The following is a 24,126-nucleotide window of genomic DNA, read 5'->3' on the forward strand; positions in this document are numbered from 1 at the left end:
CACACTGCCATTAGCAAAACGTGTTTATTCGGCTGGCCCATGGACTCCACGCGCCACCGACACACGTGCACGGCCCCGGCGCCTCCACCTGCAACAGGGGGGCAGGCCCCACGTTCCCGCCGTGTCTGCCGCCCCACATCGACTCCCCCGCCAGACGCTGTGCGTGGGACAGGCTGGCCTCAGGCAGGGACTGCTGTGGGGTGCCGTCCTGCCAGCCCAGCCCCAGGCGCCAGCCCCCGGGGCCGTGGGCAGCTGCGAGGGAGGCTCGGTCCAGGGCAGCGGCTGAGCGGCTTGGCTGGATTGTCAGTCAGTGCAGGGGCTAGTGCGGCAGGGCCTCACCTGCCTGGGCTGCCCAGCAGGAACCTGCAGGGACGGAAGAGGCAGCACAATGAGGGGGTTCTCCAGGCTGCCCCCGCGGCGCCCCCCCACCACACCCCACACTCACCATTCCCCACGAGCCACCACCGCCTCCTTCCGCACCAGCCGCTTCATGTCGTCCAGGGGCTTGGCCAAGGCCCGGATCACCCGCGGTTTGTAAGGCAGCAGCTGCAGGGGAGAGTCGCCCGTCAGCCAGGGCCGGAGCCGGCCGTGCCGGGGAACGCGGCCAGCCTGGGCTCTGCGGGCCGCCTGAGGGCAGGTCTGCGCTGCTCGGGGCAGCATCCCCTCCCCACACATGCTGGGGGTCAGGGCAGAGTGGTGCCTGGGCCTGCTCCAGGCAGGCTGCCCCACAGGCACCCATAGCCCCCTCCTCACGCCCAGGGACCCCACCTCTGTGCAGCAGGCTCTACCCACGGCTGACTTGGGACATCCTTTTACACTGGGGCAGCCTGGCCCCGCTTCCCTGGTGTCCCCCTGAGCGCAGCGCGGCCAGACTTCCTCCGTCCAGCCGGCCGGTTACTGCCGGCACTTACCGCAGGGGGGGCAGGCTGGCCAGCGCGTGGACACACTGCAGCGCCGCGATGCGGACGGCCTGGAAGACAGAGCGGGGGGTGAGTGGGGGCAGGCAGCGGGGCGGGCAGCGGGAGGGAGGGGCAGGGCACGCACCATGGCGGGGCTGGCGGTCAGGCTCAGGAACCTGGTGACCAAGGTGTCGACGTGCAGGCTCATGACGTGCGGCGCCTCCAGCAGCAGCGGCTGCAGGCAGCGGAGGGTGGAGAGCTGCACCACGCGGTCCGGGCAGGATAGGGCCTCGAGCAGCAGAGACAGCAGCTGGGGGGACGCAGAGAGTGAGCGGCCTGGCGGCTCTGCACCCCCATCCCGCCCCGCCCCGTCCTGCCCCACACTCACCGTGGGCAGCTCCGGCACCAGCACCGGCCGGGGCAGGTGGTTCAGCACGTGGGACAGGCCCTTCAGGTAATTCGCCTGCACACCTGGGGAGAGCCGAGGGAAGCTGGTCACAGCCCGGCCGCCGCAGTGGCTGCCATGGGCAGGGGAGGGGTGAGCCAGCCTTGACGCCCAGAGGGGCGCAGCCCAGGCAGCGGGGTGGGGGGGGTCGCTCACCGGGGCCGGCGGCGTGGAAGGCCTGGACCAGTTTGGGCGCGTTGTCGGTGAAGAAGCGCTGGCGGAACATGATGCGCACGTCGGCGTGGCAGCCCCTGTGCAGCACGTCGGGGGAGTCGGCCATGAGCAGGGAGAAGCCGTCGGCCACCGCGGGGCCCAGCTCAGCGTCGCCCAGGAGGCCCAGCAACTGCAGTGGGGGGAAGAGGAACCGTGAGGCAGCAGCAGTCTGGGGCCGAGCAGGGGCCGGTGCCCCACGCCAGCAGGGCTGCGCCTAGCCAGAGGAGCGGTGTGAGCTCAGGGAGGGCAGCGGGCAGGGTGCCCAGGGCATGGCGTTCTGGCAGTGGACGGCTTCCCGCAGGGTTGCCGGTCCCGGAGCCCCACCAGGGCTGGCCGGCTGCTCACCTTGTCCGTCAGGCGGGAGCTCAGCGGATGGTAGCGCAGCAACAGGGCTTTGGTCACCTGCAGGGGCAGAGGGAAGAGTCAGCTGGCCCCAGGGGGCAGGGAGCGCCAGGCGGGCACAGCCCGGGGTTCTGTCCTTACCCAGAGCAGCAGGGTGAGGGCCTGGCTTCTGCATGGGCCCGTGGCCAGGGCAGCCTCCACCCTGTTCACCGCTGTCTGCAAGACCTCGTCCAGCTGCGGCCCTGGGGGGACAGACGAGACAGGCTGAGCGGATCCCCACGGTGGCCCGAGCGCACCGGGTCAGTGCTCGCCCCGCCCTTACCTGCTGGGTGCTTGTTCACCAGCCCTGCGAAGCACTTGGCAGCCACTGTGGCGGAGAAGGGGCAGTCGCAGGAGCAGCTCAGAGCCAGCAGCTCCCGCAGCAGCCGCTGCTGCTGGGGAATCGCCACCTGGAAGAGAGCAGAGCCCAGTCCAGACGCTGGGAGACCAACGCCCTTGCAGGGAGAGCGGTGCCCAGGGGCTCAAACCCCAAGCTGCCAGCCCCGGGGCGCTGCCCACGCCCCCTCCACACGGCACCCTGGACCCCCTGGCTCAACCCCACCCCCACCCCACGAATCCAGGGAGGGGTGCCATCCCCCGACTTACGTCCCTGGGCAAGGAGCAGACGAAGGCCATGAGGAGGGCGACGAGGCGTCTCTGTGCTGCGGTGCACGGCCCGCCCTGCAGGGGAAGAGCAGCGCCAGTGTTACCGAGAGCAGGCGACTCACCGGTGGCGTCGTGGCGGGGGATCTGCGGCAGTGCCGGGCTGGGTCGCACGTGCGCCGGGCCCATCGTGCGCTGCTCCAGGCGGTGACAGCGCTGTGCGGTCAACCGCCCCGGTTATTGCAGAGCATAGATTGCAGGACAAGGCGGAAGCAGAGTGGAGGACGGGCAGTGGAGCACCCCCAGGGACGACCGCCTCGAAGAACCTGTTACTGCGCAGGCTGAGTAGCCGTCTCTGCCTCGAGGAGCGTCCCTGCGGGTCCAGCGGGGCCCTCAGGGGGAGGAAGGGGAGCAGGGCTGCGGTCGCGGCAGCTGCTCTGCGGCATCGTGCTGGGTGGATGTCTGGGCTACGCCGGGGTTGCTGCTTTGCAGAGGTCCGTAAAGGGGGCACGGCTGGCGACGCTGACGGCATTCTAGCAGAATGTGCGCGGGTCCCCACGAGACCTGGAACTGTGGATGTTGGTAGCAGAAATGGATGCACCCGGATAGCCATTTGGAGAGTCTCTGATTTGCTACGGCCTGCCCTTTCGCCGGGTCTGTGACAGAGGAATCGCTGGTGATTTCCTGAAATTGGGCGGTGTGTCCATGCAGAAACTAGCGCTCTCCAGCCGTCTACGGCCGGCAAGCTGCTCCCGCTCCTGTCCGTGGGCACTTCTGGAATGAATGCAGGACGTGAACGGGTTGATTTAAATGGAAGGGGAGGCACCCTTGGGTAGGAACTCGGGGGCTGGTCTTAAGGTGGCTGCTTTCAAGAACAGTGTGTATGGGGGGGTGCCATGAGGGCCCCTAGCTCCCTCCTGCATCTAGCAGACATGATGGCGAGGAGGAAACCACCTTCATAGATGGATGAGTACAGACCACGTGGCTAGTGTTTCAAACGAGGTCCCTGCAAGACCCGCAGACTAGACTGAGGTCCCCTGGAGGAGCTGGAGTCCTTGTTTTGGGATAGGTGTTACGGATGCCCCTGAGGAAGCGTTGGGTTGTTGGCGGGTGACTGGAGACCCGTGGAAGGCTGTGATGGCTGCCGGGGGTACTCTGGGCTTCTGGGGAGTCCCAGCTTTTCAGTTCTAATACGCAGGCAATTCCCTTGGTAAGGGAGATGGGTTTATTCCGGCACCGTGTACTGAACCACTCCCATTTACGAGTACATCCTCCTTGTAGTGGGTCTTCTTCCTCCGACGCTGAGCTGGGCCCCGCGGTGGCCAACAGCTTCTCCCTGCTCATGGCCGACTCCCCCGACATGCTGCACAGGGGATTCTGGTGTGGACGAGACCACGAGCTCTTTGTGCCGGGAACGGGGAACCCGTCTGCGTGGTGATGGTCAGTGATGCCGCTGTCTGCAGCTGTGCCGAGCTGCTCGGTGCCAAGTGCCTCCTCGGCTCCGGGGGGACCGCGGCAGGGAGTTTTGATTTCCCTTTCGTGCCTCTGTCAGAGCTGCCCGCTTAGGGTCTTTCACTCTCGGAAACCCAGATGGTCCCGGCGTGTTGGAGTCAGACATCCCGGTCCCACCGGTACCCGTGGGGTCTCCAGGGTCGGAGACGCCGTTTCTTAGCTGGCTCTCGCAAAGGTAAAGTTGGAGCCCATTTTTCTGTGGCCTTCTTGGCCAGGTGCGCTTTAGCACGAGCTCTTACAGCAGGGCCCTGCGAGAGGCTGCCCGTGGCGACCGTTAGCCGGGGGGTCTTTGACTCGGGGTCCGAGGCTGGTCGCAGAGATTTCTGCAGCACGAGTAGCTGCAGCTGGAGATCTCTTGCCTTCCTGGCTCTGGCTGTGAGGTTCTGAGGGACGTGTCTCGCCCAGGCGCAGACACACTGTGCGTGTCCATCAGAGACCAGGATGGATAATCTGCACATCAGGCAGTGTTACAACCCGGGGAGCCAGGCAGCTTTTGTCCTGCACGGGGGGAGGGATGGACACATGCTATGCCAAGGGGTAGGAGGAAACAATTTAAATGTTCCTTTTTGAATAGCAGTCGGGGGGCGGTGAGTGCACGCATAAGTCACTAACGAACCGCTATCATTAGCCACTCACTCGAACTCTCTCACGCTGCCTGCTCCGACTCCAGCCAACGGCAGCGGAGAAGGAACCAGGGGATGGTTGGACGCACGGCGCCATGTAAGGGCCTGAGGCGGTGCGAGACAGCGACAGCGCACGTGTGACCCAGCCGGACACTGCCAATCTCGGATGACAAGCGCAGGGCACACGGCATGGAGCGGAGCGGAGCGCCCGCAGGGACGACACTCAGAGAGCTGCCCACGCCCAGCCCCCACTCACCTGGAAAGGCTGGAAGAGGCAGGGAAAGCTGTCCTGGGGCAGGAAGGAGACCTCTCCGTCTAGGAAGAGGGGCACCACCTGAGAGACACTCTGGGCAGCCAGCCTGCAGGAAGGGAGGGGGAGACAAGCAGGAGGAGCTCAGAGGTGCCAGCAGAGACCCCAGAGCTGCCATGGGGCTGGAGGCAGCCTCAGAGCCACGGCCCAGCAGGCCAGGAGAGCGGCACTCCCCCCCAAACTCAGCATCCCAGCGTCCCCCTCTGTGAAGGAAGAGCCCCTCCTAGCTCAACCCCCACTCCCCAAGAGGTAGAGCGGAGCAGCAGCGGGACAGGCACAGCTGTGACAAAGGGGGACATTTGTGTCGTGCCTCAGTTTCCCCTGTGCCGTGCTGTTACCCAGTGGGTGGGAAAGGCCTGTTTGCTCTCAGGGCAGGCAGACAATGGTTGGGGGGGGTCACCTGGCCCCCACATCAAATGGAGACGATGTCAAATCCAGTGCTCAGGACGTGGACACCGAGCACCCAGCACCCCGGGGACAGGGACCCCACCTCTCCACAGGGGCGGGGGCAGCACCCCCAGCTGGAGAACGCAGGGCTGGGGGGGGAGGTGGGGATCAGAGGTGGCTGCTGGAAGGAGTCGGGCTTTCACTGGGAATCTGACCCAGGAGGTTGGTCGGACAGTCAGACAGACAGAGCTTGAACCAAGGGGGTTCACCACAGCCTGGCTGGGCTCTGGGCTGCCAGCCTGGACCGTGCCGTAACCTTCGGTTCTCCGGGCGACCCTCCGGCCTTCCTGGGCCACATTCAGCTACCGGCTGCACCCGGCTGTGGCCGCGCTGGGCGAGCGTCGCTGCAAACGCCAGACGAGCGGCATTAATCCCTGACCCCGTGACACGCCTCCCCCCGCTGGGACGCCCTGTTCAGAGCCCCACGTCCGCCCACGGGGTGTCAGCATCACTCACTCAGGGCTCAGGTGGGTGGTGGCCGCGCTGACGACGGGCACCATGGCAGTTAAAGTGTCTTCCTCCAGCAGCAACTTCCCCGGGGGCGGATGGGCCTTCTCTGCAACCAGCAGCAAGGAAAGGGCCAGGTCAGGGCCTGCCCGCAGGGCCAGGGCGACACAACGGGGCCTGCTGCAGCTCCTAGCGCTCGGGTCAGGTGCCCCCCCCCCGGCACTGGCAGGGTTAGGAGAAGGGCTGCCAGGCTGGCACGGCCATCGACAAGGGCTGAGGTGACTGGGTGGGCGGGGAACTGCCCCCAATGGGCGAGACCTTCCCTTTGGCGCTCCGGGCTAGACGGGCACCTCCCCGAGTCCCTCCCAAGGGGCGCCCGCCTGGCAGGGGAGCTGGGTCCAGCCCCTCTGACTCCCCCTCCCCCGGTGCCCTCGTCCACGCGCGGGCCCAGGCCTCACCGTGCATGGCGGCCTGCACCGCCACCGCAAGCAGGGAGGGCACCACGGCCTGGTGATAGAACCAGCAGCTCTCGGCATCCCGCTGGCACTGCACTGCCACCCGCTGCAGGCTCTGGCACACGGCCACCACCTCGCGGGCATCAGCTGGCATGCTCCCTGCAGGACAGAGACCCATGAACCCCGGCATACACAGCGCCAACACACCTGTGCCCCGCCCCATCCCGCCCCCGGGCCACGCAGGGCCCAGCATGTGGCAGATGCCAAGCAACCTGCAGACACTTTATCCAGTGCCACTGAGGCAGCTGCCAGCTCTGCTGGTGCTCCTCGGCCCCGGCTATCACCACCCCGGGGCTCTGCTGCTGCTCCTCAACCCCGCCGGGAGGGGCTGCCTTACCTTTCTGCACCTGCCGGAGCCGCTGCAGCAGGACAGGAACGGTCTCTCGCACTATGCTGGGGTGCGTGGACACTGCCGCCAGGGCCTGCAGGCAGCACGCCCGCAGGGAACGCCCGCCCGCCTCCTCCCGCTCTGAAAGAAGTGCAACAGGGCTGAGGCAGAAGGCTCAGGGTGGGCATTGGTGGGGGAGCAGAGGGAACGGGGACCCGGCCCAACCTCCTCAGCCCGGGCCCCGGGGAGCACACCCAACGCGACCCTAGGAGCTGCTGCCCGGGGTGCCAGTGTGCACGGAGCCCCGGGGCCAGGCACAGCAGGAGGGCCCCAGCCCCAGGTGCGCCTGTGAACCCCGGGGGGCCTGGGCCGCAGGGACCAGTTCTGCGTCACATACCTAAGCGCCCTGCCCACGGGCCACTGACAGCCACGGAAACCCTGGCACCAAGGCGCATTGGGCCCCGTGCTCCATGTGGGCAGGGGGAGCAGACTGGGCACCCCACCCCCCCAGGGCAGTGGTTCCCAACCTGTGGCCCACACAGGGGCTCTCAAAGTGGCTCACTGCTCCCCCCCCCCCGCTGGCTGCAGAAGGGAGCCGCTGCCTACAGACCCAGGCGGAGCACGTTGCCGCGGGGCTACAAGATCAGTGCAGGCTCCTTGCTGTAGCCAAGGGGACAGGAGATCAGCGCTGCCCTCCCCCGGCTGGAGCAGGGCAAAGCGCTCCACACGGGTCCCTAGGTGCTGGGGTCCCTGCTGGAGCCAGAGGCAGGGCAGCACTGATCTCCCGTCCCCCTGGCCGCAGAAGGGAGCCACTGCCTGGGGAGCCAGGTGGAGCGCACGGGGCTACGGGACACGTGCGGTTTCCCTGCTGCAGCAGGGGGACGGGAGATGAGTGAGGAGGGAGGCAGCCTCCTCGCTGAACTCCTTCCGTCTGAGTGCAGTGGGGCAGGCAGGGGGCTGCTGGTGGAGACTGGTGACCCTTCAGGGTTGTAAAATGATATCTGTGGCCTTCGAGCCAAAAGGTTTGGGAACCCCTGGCCTAGGTGCTGGGGCGGGAATGGTGCCGGCAGCTTCCGCAGCCCAGAGCCGTGCGTGCTCCCTGCCACGGGCTGCGTGAGTTGAGGGCTGCTGCAGAGGGTCCCCCAGCACAGGCTGGTCCCCACGTGCCTGGCAAGGCTTGCCCAGCCTGCCCACTTCGCCGTCTGGTGCCAGGGTACCGGGAATCACCCCGCGAGGGGGGCCCAGCTCCGTTCAGCGTGGCACGGCCCTCTGCAGCGACGGATTCCCAGTCTCTCCCAGGGTGGAGGGGACAGGACCTTCCCCCAACCGGAGAGTCACACACCAAGCAGACCCCAGTACCTGACTGCAACTCCTCCGCTAGCCGCTGCACCATGCGCCCCGAGAAGGCCCCTGGGTAGAGGGGGGCCAGGGATCCTGCCGCCTCCATCGCTGCCATGCTGCCAGGGAGGAAGGGAAGAGGTGAGAGCCGCGGTCCCAGGAGAGCACGCCCAGCCTGCTCGCCCACATGCAGCGGAAGAAGGGCTCAGAGCCATGGGGAGACAGGCTGGGTTGGCAGCCCCACAACAAGGGAGCTGGTGGCTTTGCCCTGGAGTGGTTCTTGGGGGTGCAGGCCAAAGGCGTGCTGCGTTTGTTCTAGCCAGGCCTGCCCACAGGCAGGGTCCCCCCAGCAGCTCCTCACCAGCTCTGGGACTCATCCGCGTGTAAGATGAGCCGGGTCAGATGATCCACGACCAGCTCCACGTCAGAGGGAGCCAGGAGCCCTGAAACCAGACAAGGCTCAGTTCCCGCAGCTGAACGCCTGCTCCCGCCCCCTCTGCCTGCAGCACCAGCTATGATGAGGGAACAGGGGGGCACGGCCCAGCGCTGGTCAGGAACACCATGAGACACCCACCACTCACAGGGACCCCGCGCGCCCCCATGGCCAGCACCCTGGATGGAAGGGGCGAGGACTGCCCGTGCTGCGCCTGCTAGGCTCCTGACGGCCCGAGCCCCCCACGGCAGACCCCCGCCCTGAACTCCCTGCACCAGCGCACCCTCCTGTGCCCCCGAAGGGGGAGACAAACCTGGCAGCGAGCCCAGGACAGTCAGGGCTCGGATCCCCACCAACTGCAGCTGCACGCTGCGGTCCGTCAGCGCCGAGAACACCACAGAGCACAGCGGGGCGCGGGAACGCAGCAGGGCGCTCTCCTCTGGGGACGGAGACACAGCGTAAGAGCCGCTGGGCTCAAGTCCCAGCACAGCCACCCCGCAGGCACCCGGGAGAGGGGTGGATGCAAAGCCGCCCAGGCCCAGCACAGATTTCACAGGCCGTACACCTCACCCACTGCAGAAGTGCAGCCACCTCTGGGGTGGGACACAGCAGCTGCTTCATCTGCCCATCGCTTTAAAACAAGACTATTGACTTTGCTGCCCAGCCCGTCACTGCAGAGTCCAGGTGCCGGGCAGCACCGAGGACCCAGCTGGGAAGCAGGCAATGGCTCCCCCACGCTGGTGGGGTTGACAGCCTCACCTTCATCCTCAAGCCCCCACTTCTGCTGTAGCTCCAGGAAGCCCAGAAGCATCTCCAGGATTGTCCTCCGCTGGCTGCTCTACAAGGGAGCAAAGGCACAGCCCCGGTGAGAGCTCCTCCCAGACGCCCACGCCCCACAGCTGGGAGGGGGGCCCATACAGTGCAGAGAGCCGGGGTCTGCGCACACAGCCCTTGTGGCTGGGGCCCCCCGGTGCAGACTAGGCCCTGGCGGGCACCCCCACCTGTGGGTGTTGGTTGTACTGCTCCAGCAGCAGGGGCACGACGCTGCTGGTGATCCGGTGACCGGCGCGGAAGGAGGCGCCCGCCGCTGCCTGCAGGAGCTTGGCACTTGGCCACACCAGCTTCATATCCGGCTCGCACAGATGGTGCCTGCAGTCTGAGAGAGCAGGCGTCAGCCACCCCCCGCAGCCCCGGCAACGCTGCGGCTCTCTGCTCACTCAGCTCACAGACTTCCCTACACCCCAAACCCACGGGGTCACCCCACAGAGGTACTGCTCAGCAACGGGCACCCCTGCCAGCCCAGGCCCCGGCAGGGAAGGGAGCAAACCCTGGCAGCTCCCCAGGACTGTCCCCACAATCCATGCGTCCAGCCACATCCTGCTGGGGGCCCGTGAGGAGCCAGCATTCCCATAGGCCATGGGGGGGAGGGCAGAATACATAGGGGTGGGGAGAGCTGGGTGGGGACGTTCAGCCCACGCAGTCCCCAGACCGAGGTGTGGGGAGGGGGCCCGTGCAGGGCGCCTCCAGGGAGCACCTTGCAGGATGCCGCTCAGGAAGGAGTCCAGCAGGTCCTCGGTGTCCGAGCTGAGCAGGGAGCGGGACAGGCAGGCAGCCAGAGCATGCAGCGCAGCCAGAGCCTCCGCCTCCACCTTCTCGCTGGCCGTCTGGAACACCTGCGGGGGGGAGTCACACATGCCCAGACAACGGCCCCAGTCCCACTCGCTTTCCACCCACAGAAACAGAGCCAGGGACCCCCCCCAAACCCCAAAGAGCCCTGATCGGGTCTGGGCTTTTCCCAGGTTCCCCCCAGCCCTCGTGCTCCGGACGGGGCTGCCCGAGGCTCAGCCAGGGCCTCCCGCAGTGCTCTGGGGCTCTCCTGCGAGGACGACTCCTCTCCCCAGCTGGGAGCCCCTGTCCCCAAAGGTTCCCACGGGGCCCAGCTGCACTCACCTCCCTGCGCAGGGACGACCAGAGGCTGGGGAGGAATTCCTGCAGCTCCTTCTGCCCGTAGACGGCGCAGCAGGCGCTCTGCAGGATGGAGCCAGGCCAGATGTTAGGTGAGAGCCAGGCAGGGGGGCAAAGAGCAGGGATGCTGTCACCCCCACCCCCCGAGGGCTCGGCTTGCCAGGCTCGCTGTGGGAACAAGCACACTAGGGCCAGGGCCGGAGAGACGCAGCCGGCTGGACGCGTGCCCCAGACTGTCCCCAGGAGCAGGGCCGGGAGCTCCCACTCCCCTCCAAGCAACCCAGGCCTGTGGGGCAGAGGCAGCAGTGAGAGGAGCCCTGGCCCCGTACCAGAGTCTGCAGGGAGTCCAGCTTGGCGCTCTGCATCTCCGAGTCCATCTTCTCGATGAGCAGCGGCAGCAGGAACTGCAGAGCAAGAGGCGTTTAGTCTCCCTGGACCCCCTGCACCAGCTCCCTGTCTAGGACCCGGACAGAGGCGCAGCTGTGGATGCAGGGCCCCACCCAATGCCCGGGCGGGTGACATGGGGGGCCTCTGAGGGCTTGCGGCCCTTACAAGGGAGTCCCAGCCTGCCAGCTGCCATCTTCCTCCCAACAGCAGAGACAGCGCTGCTTCTCCAGAGCAGGCCTCTGCCCACTGCACTCAGCGTCAGCAACAAGCAGCCCGGAGTTCCCAGCTCCCAGGCCCAGCCATCCCCACTGGAAAGAAGGCATGCATTTGTGCTGGAGGGTCAACTCAAGGGGCAGGGGGATTCTCCGGCACTCACCATTTTAAATGGAGACGGGATGATTTTCTAGCGAACCGGCCCCAGGGATTATTGCAGGGCAGGCCTCTGGCCGGCGTCACACAGTTCAGATTAGATGACAGCAAGGGTCCCTTCCGGCCCTGGGATCTATCAATTCCCTCCTCCCACCAGACTGCATCACGCAGGGAGCCGGCTCTGCGCAGAGATGCCGCCCGCTGCTCTGGAGTGGCAGAGCACACAGCCCTGGGGTGGGGCCAGTGCCCGGAACAGCACGTCCGGCCTCTCACAACGCAGAGCCCAGGGCACGGGAATATCGGCCTCCCTCCCTCATGGAAGCTTGACACGCCACAGTGTAGCTGCTGCTCCCCACCCGGGAAGTGTCCTACCTCGGCAAACTGGGGCGTGGAGGCCAGCACAGCCCGGAGGCTCACAATCAGGTCCTCTCTCTGAATGCCATGAGGGTCACTGGGGGGCTGGAACAGAAGCACACAGAGCAGGAGGGCTGTTAAATAGCTTCCCCAACGAACAGAACAGTACGAGCACCAAAAACCATCACCATGGCTGAACAACGCAGTGAGAGAGGCAGCTAGAGAGAAAAAGGCATCTTTTAAAATTTGGGAATCAAATCCTACCCAGGAAAATAGAATGGAGCACAAACTCGGGCAAGTCAAGTGCCAAAGTATCATTGGGAAGGGGCGGCGGGGTGTCAAAAAGAATTTGAAAAGCAACTAACCAAAGACACACACACTAACCGCAAAAAAACCATTAAGAAGCAGGAAGCCTGTCAAACAGACAGTGGGGCGACTGGACAATCGAGGTGCTAAAGGGGCACTCAAGGAAGATAAGGCCATTGTGGAGAAATTCAATGAACTTTTTGCATCAGTCTTTCCAGCAGAGGATGTGAGGGAGAGTCTCAAACCTGAACCGTTCTTTTTACATGATAAATCTGAGAAACTGTCCCAGATTGAGGTGTCAGTGGAGGAGGTTTTAGAGCAAACTGATAAATTAAACAGTAACAAGTCATCAGGACCAGATGGCTCCACCCAAGAGTTCTGACGGAACTCAGATGTGAAATTGCAGAACTATTAATTGTGGTATGTAGCTGGTAAGTCTAACTTCAGTGCCAGGCAAACTGGTGGAAACCACAGTAAAGAACAGAATTACCAGACACCATGGCTGATATATGAGGGAAGAGTCAACATGGATCTGTAAAGGAAATCATGCCTCACCAATCTATTAGAATTATCTGAGAGCGTCAACAAGCACATGGACAATCCAGTGGATACAGTGTACCTGACTTTCAGAAAGCCCTTGACAAGGTCCCTCACCAATGGCTCTTACGTAAAGTGAGCAGTCAGGGGATAAGATCCATGATCCTCTCATGGATCAGTAACTGGATAAAATACAGGAAACAAAGGATAGGAAGAGATGATCAGTTTTCACAGTGAAACAAGGTAAATAGCAGTGATCCCCAGGGGTCTGTACTGGGACCAGCACTGTTCAACACTTCACAAATGATCTGGAAAAGGGGGTAAACTCTGAGGTGACAAAGTTTGCAGACAATACAAAATTACTCAAGATAATTAAGTCCAAAGCAGACTGCGAAGAGTTACAAAGGGATCTCACAAAACTGGGTGACTGGGCCACAAAACGGCAGATGAAATTCAGTGTTGATAAGTGCAAAGTAACACACATTGGAAAACATCATCCCAACGATACATACAAAATGATGGGGTCTAAATGAGCTGCTGCCACTCAAGAAAGATCTTGGAGTCATTGTGGATAGTTCTCTGAAAACATCCACACAATGTGCAGCGGCAGTCAAAAAGCTAACCGAATGTTACGAACCAGTAGCAAAGGGATAGATAATGAGACTGAAAATGTCGTAATGTCACTATATAAATCCCTGGCACACCCACAGCGTGAATCCTGTGTGCAGCTCTGGTCGCCCCAGCTCAAAAAAGACGAATTCGAATTGGAAAAGGTACAGAGAAGGGCAACAAAAATGCTGAGGGTATGGACCAGCTTCTGTTTGAGGAGAGATTAGAGAGACGGGGACTGAGCTTGGAAAAGAGACGACTGAGGGAGATGGCATGAAGCAAGCGACTAGGGCAGTGTCATTTACCGCCTCACAACACAAGAAGCAGCGGTCAGCCAATGACATGACCCGGCAGCAGGTTTAAAGCAAACATAAGGAAGTGCGTCACGCGGCGCACAGCCGGCCTGCAGAACTCGTGGCTCAGGGGTGTTGTGAAAGGCCAGAGTATATCTGGGTTCCAAAAAGACCTGGCTACAACGTGGAGGACAGGTTCATTAAGGGCTCCTAGCGAAGATGGTCAGGGAGGCAACCCCAGGCGCTGGGCGTCCCTAGCCTCTGGCTGCCAGAAGCTGGGAGTGCATGACGGGCTGGATCCCTCGCTAACTGCCCTGGTCTGTTCATTCCCTCTGCAGCACCTGGCGCCACGATTCTGGGGTAGATGGACCATTGGCCTGTCCCAGTTTGCCCATTTGTATGGCTCCCATCCTGCCTCAGGTGCCATTGGCAGGGGCCAGGCTGCACAAACCCAGATCCAGCCCGAGACCAGCAACACCAGTCAAACGAACCAGGCCTCTCTGACGCCCTCCTGCCCCCAAGGAAGGTCCTCAGTCATGGGCACTGAGAGCACAATGGGATTCTCGCCAGCTCTCACCTTGCCCTTCCTACCCCCAGCCGGGACACGGTCCCAGGGGATGCGCTAACTGGCAATGCAGAAGGTTGGGGGGGGGGGGTGTGAACGACTCACTCACTGGAGTAAAATCAATGGGGAAGTAGCAGGACGTCACTTCAAACAGCTCTTCCACGAAGGGACCTGCAGGGAGAGAGCAGAGAAGGCAGGAGTCAGCTCCAGGATTGTACCCAGAGCCAGCCCCATAGGAAACCAGGCCAGGTGCCCGAGGGGTGCATCACCCCAGGCCAGGAGCCAGCAACCCTGGAGCCAGCCTACATCAGCTCAGGACCCCAGCGGCCTCCAGGAGGCATGGGTACCTAGGGGGCAGGCCCCTCCAAAGGCAGGGGAGAGCGTCCACAGCCCCTTGGGAGCCTCCTGAGCCGCCTGCAGGGTCAGGGGCCACAGGGTGGCAGGGGCAGGCAGGCTCTTACCCAGCGCGTAGTCCCTGAGGATGAGATCGCGGACGATCTGGAAGGCAACCAGCAGATTGCGAGGGTCCTTCTCCCCGTCCATCACCTGGATGAAGCCGAAAGTGAAGTCGGTGCCCAGGCCCTTCAGCTCTGCAGAGGAAGGAGCATGCACAGCGATGGCCCCAGGGTCCCCACAGGCCGACGCTGGGCCAAGCCACGGAGCACTTCCAGAGGGCCAAATGGAACCCTCCCGCATGCCCCCAGCCCAGCAGGCCGCTGCCCCTCTCCGAACAACACCCCCTCCTCCCGCCCAGGAAGGCCACAGCGCTGCCCCTCTCCACTTACAGCGGGTCAGCCCACCCCCCGCCACCCCCTCACCTTCCTCTCTGGTGCGCATGAAGCTGGTGATGATGCTGTAGACCGTGTGGCGCTCCAGCTGCGGCAGGGACTGGGGGAGAATGGAGGAGTCAGTGGAACGCGCACATGGGCCGGAGCGGAGGGACAGCATGCCAACGGAGAAATCCATCCACCACGTCAGCGCCAGCCTCGCTGGACAGCAGGGCTCCAGCAGCTAGAACCCCGCCCCTGCTGCCCTCGGGTGCACAAAGCCTCTCGCCATGCGCGCACACGCTGCTCCGGTGACCACGCTGGGGGGAGCAGCGCTGTTTGCAGTGGCACATGTGCGCCCGAGCCAGGCACAGCACCAGGGCGATGCCAGCCTGAACCCAGCTAGGTCCAGGACCACGCGGGGCTGTGGAATCACGCCCACCCCACATCCCCCAACACAGCTGGACGACAGCACTGCTGAATGGGGGCTGGAGGGACTAAGCCGCCTGGTGCAGGGATGCCAACACAAAGGGTGTGCACACCCGGGGGCGGGAAGCTGGCATGGCACACAGGGGTGCGAGGGCATTAAAGCAGGGGGCCAGTCTACGCTTCCCCAGGACACAGCCTCAGGCTGGGCACCTGTCTCCCAGGAGAACAGCTGGAAGCCTCTTTGCTTGGAGGGTCCGCAGAACAGCCTGCTGGGCTCGATCCTGCCCTGGCCAGAAGGGAAGGGGGCACGGACCAGATGGGACCCAAGGCTCTGCTCTTGGAGACTTCCCCAGCCCTCGATGCTGTTCCCGCACACCCCAGGAGGCAGCAGGCTCCAAAGCGGCCCTCAGCCGCCAGCCAGCAGGGAGTGCCCAGGGACCAGCTCTGCCCTCCCCCAGGCTGCGGCGGAGCAGGAGCTGTGCCTCTAGCCCACAGGTCTGGCCCTTGCATAGCCTGACCCGCCAGACCATGCCCGCAACGCAACGTTGCCCAGCCCCTGCTGGTGCCATGGGGCCACTGACTGCAGCTGGAAAGGGCCCGCGAAGGGGTAGGGCAGACGGGGCTCTGGCCACCCACCTGCACGTGCACCTCCTGGAAGACGGCTTTGAGCACAGACACGGCCAGGCCCGGGGCCAGCACCTCGCACATGCTCTGGGGACACAGGGAGAGAAAAGCCGGGTAACAGCCCAGAACTGCCATCCATCAGCAGCAGATGATCTGCAGCAGAGCAGGGTGCGGTCACCCCCGGAGTGCCCCTGCGCTATCCCACACACCCAGGACACCCTGCACTCTGCAGAGCCCACAGGCTAATCACACTAACACTTTGGTCCCCTCCGCTCAGCCAATCCTGCCCCAGAGGGACCCTCCCCGGGGAGGAGCTAGTCTGTGTCCATTAACATGTAATGAAAGTGATCCAGTCTCATGCTTCAGGGTCTAAGATGCCCCTCCAAGGGGTCAGGAAGGAGTCTGCCCATCCCCTCCCCCCAGCATCATGCCCATGCATTAGAGGTCGCTTCAGCTTCTTCAGACGCATCCGACTGGCCACAGCCGACCGGCTCGTGGAGGAGATGCTGCAGCGCAGACAGAAGGGGGCTAACAGACTAGCAGGCCGCTATGCTCCCCCGGGCCCCAGACAGATGCACGCTGCTGGTTTCCAGCTCTGCCCTGGACCCTTCTCATGGCTGGCCAGCGAGGGGCTGCAGCAGCCAGAGAAGCCAGCTCACCAGCGCACGGAGTCCCTGCAGCACAGCGGGGATCACAAGGTGATGATCCTTCAGCCGGTTCTCATAGAACCGGACCAGCTGCGTCACTGCAAGGAAACCAAGGGCAGACGAGTTAGACCCCACAGCCGCCGCCCCGCAGGCTGAGCCCACACCCCTCTGAAGTGGCTGCAGGCTTTCTGCCATCGTCAGTGGCACCACCTACTCCAAGCAGCCAGGGAGACATTGCAGGGAGGGGAGCAGAGCCAGAGCGGAGGCCTGGGATTCCCCTCCCCTGGTTCCACAACACATTCCTTTGCCCTGAATCAGTCGGGGCCCTCGGGCTCTGCCGAGGAAGCAGCCGGGACGTGCCAGCTCACAGCACCCTGTGTCAGAGCCCTGTACGAGAGCGCGCCTTGGAAAACAAAGCGTGAGCAGCAGCGAGCCCAGGACACTTCCCCGCCCCACACAGCATGCCGATCTCGTGGGGCAGCTAGGGGCCTCACCCAGTGCTGCACTATGTGCCATCCAAACCAGCCCCCCCTCCCTGGGGCAGAGCCCAGCCGCCCACTCTGCAGTGGCTTTGTGCCGCTCAGACCCTTTGCCCAGACGTGATTATCTGGGCAAAGCCCTCCTGCCCCTTCCCCCTCCCCCAGGCCACACTGATCCCATCTCGGCTCCCAGCTCTAAACACGTGTCCCTGGGAGGGGGTGTCTACGCCACACAGGAGGGCAAAGGTTACAAAGAGCTGCAGGCCTCAGTTACCCCACAGGGTTGCACCTGGAGGGTGGGCCAAGCCCCCGAATGATGAAAGCAGCTGCGGACGGGTTGGGGCTATAGAGAGGCAGCAGGGAGCAAAGGGGCTGCAGGGAGGAGCTCTGCACTCACCACACCTGGAGGGAACGGGACGCAGGATGGCGAGGAGGGAGCCCCGGGAAAGGCTGAGTGGGGAGAAGTCCAGGGAGGCGGCAGTGAGGAGTCGGGGCAGGGACCTGGGGCTGGAACCCAGCGCAGCCGGCAGGCCCAGGCTCCCCTACCTGCCTCGGGGAAGGTGGCGTCAAGCCCCGAGACGGGGATGTGGATTGGTGGGAGCCCTGAGAGAGGGTGTATGGACCACTGGGCTTGGACCGGGCACTGGGATGGAGGGATCGGAGTTATTGTATTGGACTCTGGTACCCTGGCAGAGGTGGCACTGGACGGGCTAGGCCGAGAGCTGGGCCTCGAGAAGGGGCCGAACGTCGTGGGGCCAGAGTGACTGACCATAGGGGGCACAGGCCTGCTGCGCTACACCCAGATACAAGGGGGCGAGCCAGTGGTCCCCAACAGAATCCTTTTGTTGCCCCCAGTTCCCCCCCAGCAACTGCCCCCTCCTGCAGGATGCTGCCCACCCCACGGCCCAGACTTCCCCACTACGATCAGCTCCCGCCAGCTGCCAGGTCTCCCAGTCCGTTCTTCGCGCTGGCTGCTGCCTCTGACACCAGCTCTGCCTGGGTCCTCACCCAGCACGGGGCGCCCACGTTCCACCCCCACTCCACCAGCCCCAGATAATGTCGTCCTCACTCTGCCTCCCCCAGTCCCCTCATCCAATGAGCCCTGGTCTCCATACCTCCTTCTCTGCCAGCTGACATGGCAGGAACCGCCTCCCCGTGCCTTCTGCTCTGCCATGCCCCTCACCCAACGACCCCTCGCCCTCCTGTGCGTGACTCCAGACCCCATCCGAACGAGGCTGTTCAGGCAGCCGCTGGACGTTACTCTGTGGGCTGGAAGCTGCTGCGGGGCTGTCTGGTGCTAAGCAATCACCACACACTCTCGATCCACTCCCACCTTCCCCTGAGCAAACCCGGGCATGCGGCACCCATGCACACCCAGGGTCACCAGCAGTGTGTTTTAAGCCCTGGGTAAGCTAAATCGGTGACTCAAGCGCTCTTGGAAGGGGGTGAATGAGATGGCTGCGTGGGGCAAGGTCCAGCCTGGCCTCCCCTCCCCTCCTGTCCCTCCCGGGACACGCTGCAGCCTATCGTATGAATGCACTGCCCATGCTGAGCTGCGCCCCACTCCGGTGTCTGGGATGGAGTGACCCAGGGAGATGGGAGCAGCCGGGGGCTGGCACATCCCCTACCTTCTTCTTCTTGGAGCAGGGCGTGACACTGCAGCAGGACCTGGGACAGCAGCTGAAGGCCTCGCCCACGTGTCAGAGGCTCTGTGCTCTGGAGGCAGGACCTGAAAGGGGACAGGGCCCGTTCAGTGTGGACAAGCCAAGGGGTGCCAGAGTAGGGGCTGGCAGCGAGAACCACTCTTCTCTCTGCCCAGTTCTGATGCGGACTGCGTGGCCCTGGCCAAGTCTCTTCCCCTCCCTGTAACCTCCCTGCCAGCCCTCGGGGGAGGGGGACTGGAGGCCCTTGGCTCACTCCCGTCTGGCCAGGGCTATGGAGGGGGTAGCAGGGCCCCCACCAATGCAGAAACCTCCCTCCCCCGTTATCAGCCTCTGCCTGGAGCCAAGCAAAGGCGCGGCTCCCAGCTCTGCCTGGCCGCAGGGGCCGGGGAGCAGCACGCTGAACTGCAAACCCTCCGGGAGAAGGCCCAGCCAGCAGCTCACGCCAGGAGGGAGACGCGGGGTGGGGCAGTTCCTCTGGATCCGGCCAGGCAAAGACTTGCTGCCGACTCCTGCTCAGTCTGGCTCTCAGAATTCAGTCTCCTAAAGCAATCTGGCATGCCGGCACTGGGCAGGGGAGGCGCACTCGACCCCAGGAACAGGAGTGCTCACGGGGTCTCGGGCACCTACTGGCGCCAGGCCCAGGGAGCAGCGCAGAGCCCCTGCTGCCTCAAGCACTCCCACTACGGAGGGGAATCCCACTGCAAGCCCCTGACTTTCCCGAGCCGGAGGAGGAAGAGGGAGAATGCATGTAAAGTTCCTCTCACCCCAAGGCTTCCACGATCTCCAAGGTGGTCCAGCTTCCTGCTTTCACCCCTACGAAACAAGAGCCAAACGATGAGCCAGGGACCCCCCGACACCCCCAGCCAGACAGGACCACAGAGAGCAATGCTGGGCTGCTTCTCCTCCCCAGGGAAGGAGGCGCAGGCCTAGCGGATGGCACCAGGGCAGGGTGTTTCCCGGGCACCCCATTCAGTACTGGGGGATTATGGAGAACACGGTGCAGCCTGGCAAGCGCTGGGAGACTAAGCCAGCTGGACACAAGCCTCCTGAGGAGACGGGGGCTGGGGCGGGTGTTACAAAGCTGCTGCATCGCCCGCTGCAGGGTAACTCAGTGCCACACCAGGGTCTGAGCTCCAGTACCTCCTGGACCCCTCTTCAGACTCCCTCTGCAAACACCCCTGCAGGCTCACTGGGCCAAGGGGTGGAGTACTATTCAGTCCCCTGCCCGTGGCTGTGGGACCCAGGGGCTGGCTGCCATCAGCAGAAAAGTCCAGCCCGGGGATCCATCTTCGCTCAGAGTGAGGGACAGCCTCAGGATCCCCAGCTTGTTTCTAGCTTTGGATTGGATCCCTCAGGAAGGTCACATCACTTATCCATGCCTCAGTTTCCCTCTCAGTAAAGGCAGGGTAACAATCACCAGCAGGGGACTCACAAGGCCTCTTTAAATGTCTGTAATGCACTCAGAGAACTATGGCAGGACGGCGCCAGAGAAGAGCTACTATCGCACTACTGACGTCGTATGCTGGTGTGATTTGCTGTCCCGGAGAGCGTTCTGTGTGTGCTGTCAATTACTGCAGCACGGGGGATTACCTTAAACGCACTCCTCTGGTATTCCCAAGCAGCCAGGGCCCTATCCCGGGAGAAGACACTGCTCCCCTTCCTCCCCAACTCCAGGGGCCGCATCCTCACCACAAAGCAGTCTCCCTCAAGCCCGGGGTAGGGGACAGTGAATCCCTGTCAGTGCAGTATCATTACAATCAACCCTCTGTCCCCACAGATCCCTGCCTCCATGTGACTGGCTAGGCAGCCACCCCCAGAGCACGTCCTGGGTCACAAGTCTGTCCGTTTCCCAGGCTTTCAGGCCCTCGCTCTCGTCTGTCTCTCACCCTGCTGCAAACATGCATGAGATTCTTGCGAGACCAGTTAAGGTTACTGTTAAGTGGTCCCGTCTCGTTCTCCTGTTCGTGGGGGCCCTGCTCTCTGGGGCCCAAGGAGGAGACTGCGTGAGTCAGACCCTGAGAGAGGTGAGAGCTGCCCGAGGAAAAGAGCTGCCCAGCGGCCGCCAGCGAGGCGCCTGGAGAAAGCGGTTGTTGAGAACTGACCAAAGCTGGGGACCCCTGACGAGCAGGAGGCGGGGGCAGTGGCCCCTAGGAAAAGGGGAAGAACCAGCTTGGTCAGGGACAGCCGAGCCCAGAAGCAAAAGGATCCTTGTGGGAGGGTGGATCCAGCTGAGCAGGCGTAGGACTCACAGGCAGGGTGGAATGGGACACCATAGGACAAGGGGCCCCCTGGGCGAAGGCCAATGAAGGGTTGCAGGAAGCCTGGAGAGCAGGGCCCTGGATCAGGAGCAAAAGGGCCTGGGAACAAAATAATAGCACTGCCTGTCGGCTGGGTGACCTGATGTCAATGCCCCTGAAGAGGGGAATGGCAAAAGCGGCGGCACCTTTCTATTTTTATTGTGGGAACTAGAGATTGGTTTTTACCACAAGGTTTCTGGGGAATTATTACACAGGTGTACGTGAATAAATCACACCCAGAAGCAGGCTTCATACCAAACAATGTGAAACTTTGTTCCCGTCATGAGTGGAAGAAAGGGGAAACTGAAGTGGGCACACCTGTCATGCCACAGCCTGCTGCTGGAAGGCACCCACCCGTTAACCTGCACCTCACAAAACAGAGAGTCTGTAATTCAGGCCTGAGGAGCACCAGTAGAGCCCTGGGGGCAGGATCGGAATAGTGGGGGGTGCAGGTCAGAACTGACTGGCATGGGGAGAGCTAGGAGAAGCCCAGAACTGGAATAGCAGGGGGGTGCCATGGGTTGAAGGGCACTGCCAGAACTGTGTGCGGAGAAGCAGAAATGGATCAGCACAGGGGTGGGTTAGGACAGAATAAAGTTGCATCAGGAGCTCCAAGAATGAAACATGTCACATTTGCAAATTTTAAAAAAAGCTCAGCTGTCCAGTTTCCTTCCTTAAACTCTTTTAAAGGCCAGGAACACCACACCTGCAAGAACCCTAACCCTGAGCGACGAATCTCTCTGCACTTGCAAATGCAAGATTTAAAATAATCTCTGCAGAGAAGAGTCTGTTTCCTCATAAACAGGAAAAGGCTGAAGTACAGTGACTTAACCATGACCAGTTACGAATGCTTTTGAGGTTAAGATATGTGCTCATTCTACTATATTCTGAGGCCAGAGAGTTTGCTCAATTCTTGGGGGACCGGAGACTTGAGTATTTTCACCTAGTGCAAAGTAACCGCATTCCCCTGTCTGAAAGGCACCTTTTGCTGACTGTGTGGGCAGTGGATACTGCGATCGCGTTGAACATGGTATAGCTGTAAGGACAAGCAAGATCAGTTTGTGCTCAGCACTGTTTCAGAAACCATGGTTAACCTGTGAAACTTTTAGCATCATCAATAAATGGTGGTGGCAGCGAGTGTCAAAGGTTAATTATCCATTGTGTAAAACAGTATTTCCATGTATCGGTTTGTGCTACCTTTCAGCATTGCCCTTCTCGGGAGCTTTGAGGGCGAACAGAAGTGCAGGATTTATCTTCTCTGTACCATTTATTATCTGTCACTGCTCTAAACAAAACAGTCCCAGCCTTTTACTCTCTGAAACACGCCGCCTTTCCAGACCTCTAGTCACTGCTGCATCCTTTCATTTCTTTCAAACATGGTGGCCAGGAATGAGCACAGGACTCAAGGTGAGCGTGTGATGGATTTCTGTAATAGCAGTATCGTAGCGCGTGGGTAGTTCAAATTGTTCCTTCCAACAAACATCACCTTCAATTTCACTTGCCATCACCTTGGCCAATCACATTCTGCATCATCTGTTAGCTCACTGCTCACCCCCTGCTAAACTCCAACTCCCTGGTAAACATGACACAAACCAACAGTCCCCATATAGGCCTTTCAGGCACTCCGCTGCTAAGCCTCCATTGACCATGTCTCCCTACTGGTCTATTAACTCCTTCGCAAACCATTGCAAACGCATTCCCTAGACACAGCCACACACCCCTGAATCCTTAAGAGCCAAATTCCAGCTGCTGCAGAATCCCCTAATGTAACAGTCACCAAATTACTGGTACAAACAGAAAGGCAAGTTCTCTGGGGAACCAAGCAGCACACACCTTCTCAAGAGAATCATAGACAACCACAGAGAAACGCAGGGCCAGAAGGGACCTCAAGAAACCACAGGCCAGGCCAGGCCACTCTGCTCAGGCAGGACTAGACAAACCTAGACCATCCTGGACAGGTGTTTGCCCAACCTGTTCTTGAAAACCGCCAATGATGCAGATTCCACAATCTCCCTTGGAAGCCTGTTCCAAAGCTTAACTATCTCTGTAGTAGACTGAGCCCCTTGCTTTCGGTCCTCACATTGGTGCACATGGGGAACAGCTGATCACCATTCTCTAGAACAACCTGACCAGATCTGAAGACGACTATCAGTTTCCTCTCCGTCTTTTCTCAAGTAAACTTGCCTTTTTCTAACCTTCCTTCACCGCTCAGATTTTTTAAACCTTTTATGGTTTTTGTTGCTCCCCTCTGGGCTCTGTCTCCTCTACCTCTCTCCGGAAGCGTGACGCCCAGACCTGGACACTGCTTCGGCGGAGGCTTATCGGTGCCCAGGGCCGTGGGGACATTACTGGGCATCTTACACAGGAGATAACTAGCCCACCACGAGATGAGAGGTGCCGGGACAGGCAGCCAGGGACTGGGCCACATTAACCCCGGAATGGGCAGACTTCACCCAAGGTGCCGGGAGCGCGCCTAGCTTCCCTCTAGCCAGCTTTGCTCACCCTCCCCAGGCACGTGCCCATCACCATCCCAGCCCAGGTTCCCACCACACCCACTATCCGCCCACTGGCCCCAGGGCCCCGTCTCCCAGCATACTGCCCCACAGCCACCCAGCCCTGCCCTACATCTGCCCCAGCCCCACACACCCCCTCCCACACACTCCACTCCCAGCCCTGTCCTGCCCTGCCCACATCTGCCTCACCCCCAGCCCCACACTCACCACAGCCCCACACGCCCCACGCCCAGCCCTGTCCTGCCCTCATCCACCCCACACTCCACATCCACCCCACACTCCACATCCACCCAGCCCAGCCCAGTCCTGCCCCACCCCAGCCCCACACCCCGCCCCGCCCCACACACCCCACGCCCCACACCCAGCCTGCCCCACCCCGCAGCTCAATGACCAGCCCCTCGCTGGGCCCCGGCCCGCCGGTACCTGCTGCCACCTCGGCCGCGGGACCCTCCTGCTGCCCGGCCACGAAGTCCCGCACGCAGCCCCGCAGGCCGCCGCCCGCCCCCTCAGCCCCGGCCGCCGCCATGATGCGCTCTGGCGACCCCCAAGCGCCGGCGCATGCGCGCCAGAAACACCCCCCACCCCCGGAGCCCGGGCAAGACCGACCACGTGACAAACGGGGCCGGATGGGCGCGGAAATGCCACTGCGCGTGCGCCGAGGCGGGGTGAGTTCAGCGCCTGGGGGAGGAGCTTGGATAAAGGGCGGGGCTTGTGACTCGAGGGGCGGGGCAGACAGAGCGGAGGGGCTGAGGTGAAAGGGAGGGGGTGTCACCCTAAGCTCCACCCCCTTCCTCTCATTGGCCTGGCTTGGGTAGGGGGCGGGGCTT

The 24,126-nt window shown here is 62.5% G+C and overlaps 1 protein-coding gene across 1 annotated transcript; it reads right to left on the reverse strand.

The window, feature by feature from the left end:
* Window positions 1-8: 8 nt before the first annotated feature.
* On the reverse strand, window positions 9-23,870 carry MMS19 (MMS19 homolog, cytosolic iron-sulfur assembly component). Its single transcript, XM_067537202.1, has 31 exons — window positions 23,723-23,870; window positions 19,254-19,302; window positions 18,454-18,554; window positions 16,359-16,444; window positions 15,712-15,786; window positions 14,698-14,767; window positions 14,341-14,469; window positions 13,989-14,050; window positions 11,588-11,674; window positions 10,789-10,863; window positions 10,445-10,522; window positions 10,029-10,167; window positions 9,496-9,650; window positions 9,254-9,332; window positions 8,808-8,933; window positions 8,423-8,504; window positions 8,083-8,180; window positions 6,733-6,864; window positions 6,339-6,494; window positions 5,890-5,989; window positions 4,933-5,035; window positions 2,545-2,619; window positions 2,222-2,348; window positions 2,041-2,141; window positions 1,903-1,959; window positions 1,501-1,687; window positions 1,288-1,370; window positions 1,045-1,209; window positions 912-970; window positions 446-546; window positions 9-363 (listed from the first exon to the last, which is right to left on the reverse strand). Exons 1-30 carry the CDS (start codon window positions 23,823-23,825, stop codon window positions 522-524), a joined length of 2,964 nt encoding a protein of 987 aa, XP_067393303.1. The 5' UTR covers window positions 23,826-23,870; the 3' UTR covers window positions 9-363; window positions 446-521.
* Window positions 23,871-24,126: the final 256 nt, after the last annotated feature.

The sequence above is a fragment of the Emydura macquarii genome, unplaced genomic scaffold, assembly GCF_026122565.2.
Source record: "Emydura macquarii macquarii isolate MOO-44397 ecotype Brisbane River unplaced genomic scaffold, CSIRO-AGI_Emac_v2 contig_3692, whole genome shotgun sequence".
NCBI classification, from domain to species: domain Eukaryota; kingdom Metazoa; phylum Chordata; order Testudines; family Chelidae; genus Emydura; species Emydura macquarii.

Excerpts from the sequence above, each read along its gene's own strand:
- MMS19 (XM_067537202.1), bottom strand. The coding sequence starts at position 23,825 with ATGGCGGCGGCCGGGGCTGAGGGGGCGGGCGGCGGCCTGCGGGGCTGC. Across the intron at positions 8,181-8,422 it reads GCGGATGAGTCCCAGAGCTG|CATGGCAGCGATGGAGGCGG; the intron begins GTGAGGAGCTGC and ends CCTCCCTGGCAG. Across the intron at positions 5,036-5,889 it reads ACCACCCACCTGAGCCCTGA|GCTGGCTGCCCAGAGTGTCT; the intron begins GTGAGTGATGCT and ends CCCTTCCTGCAG.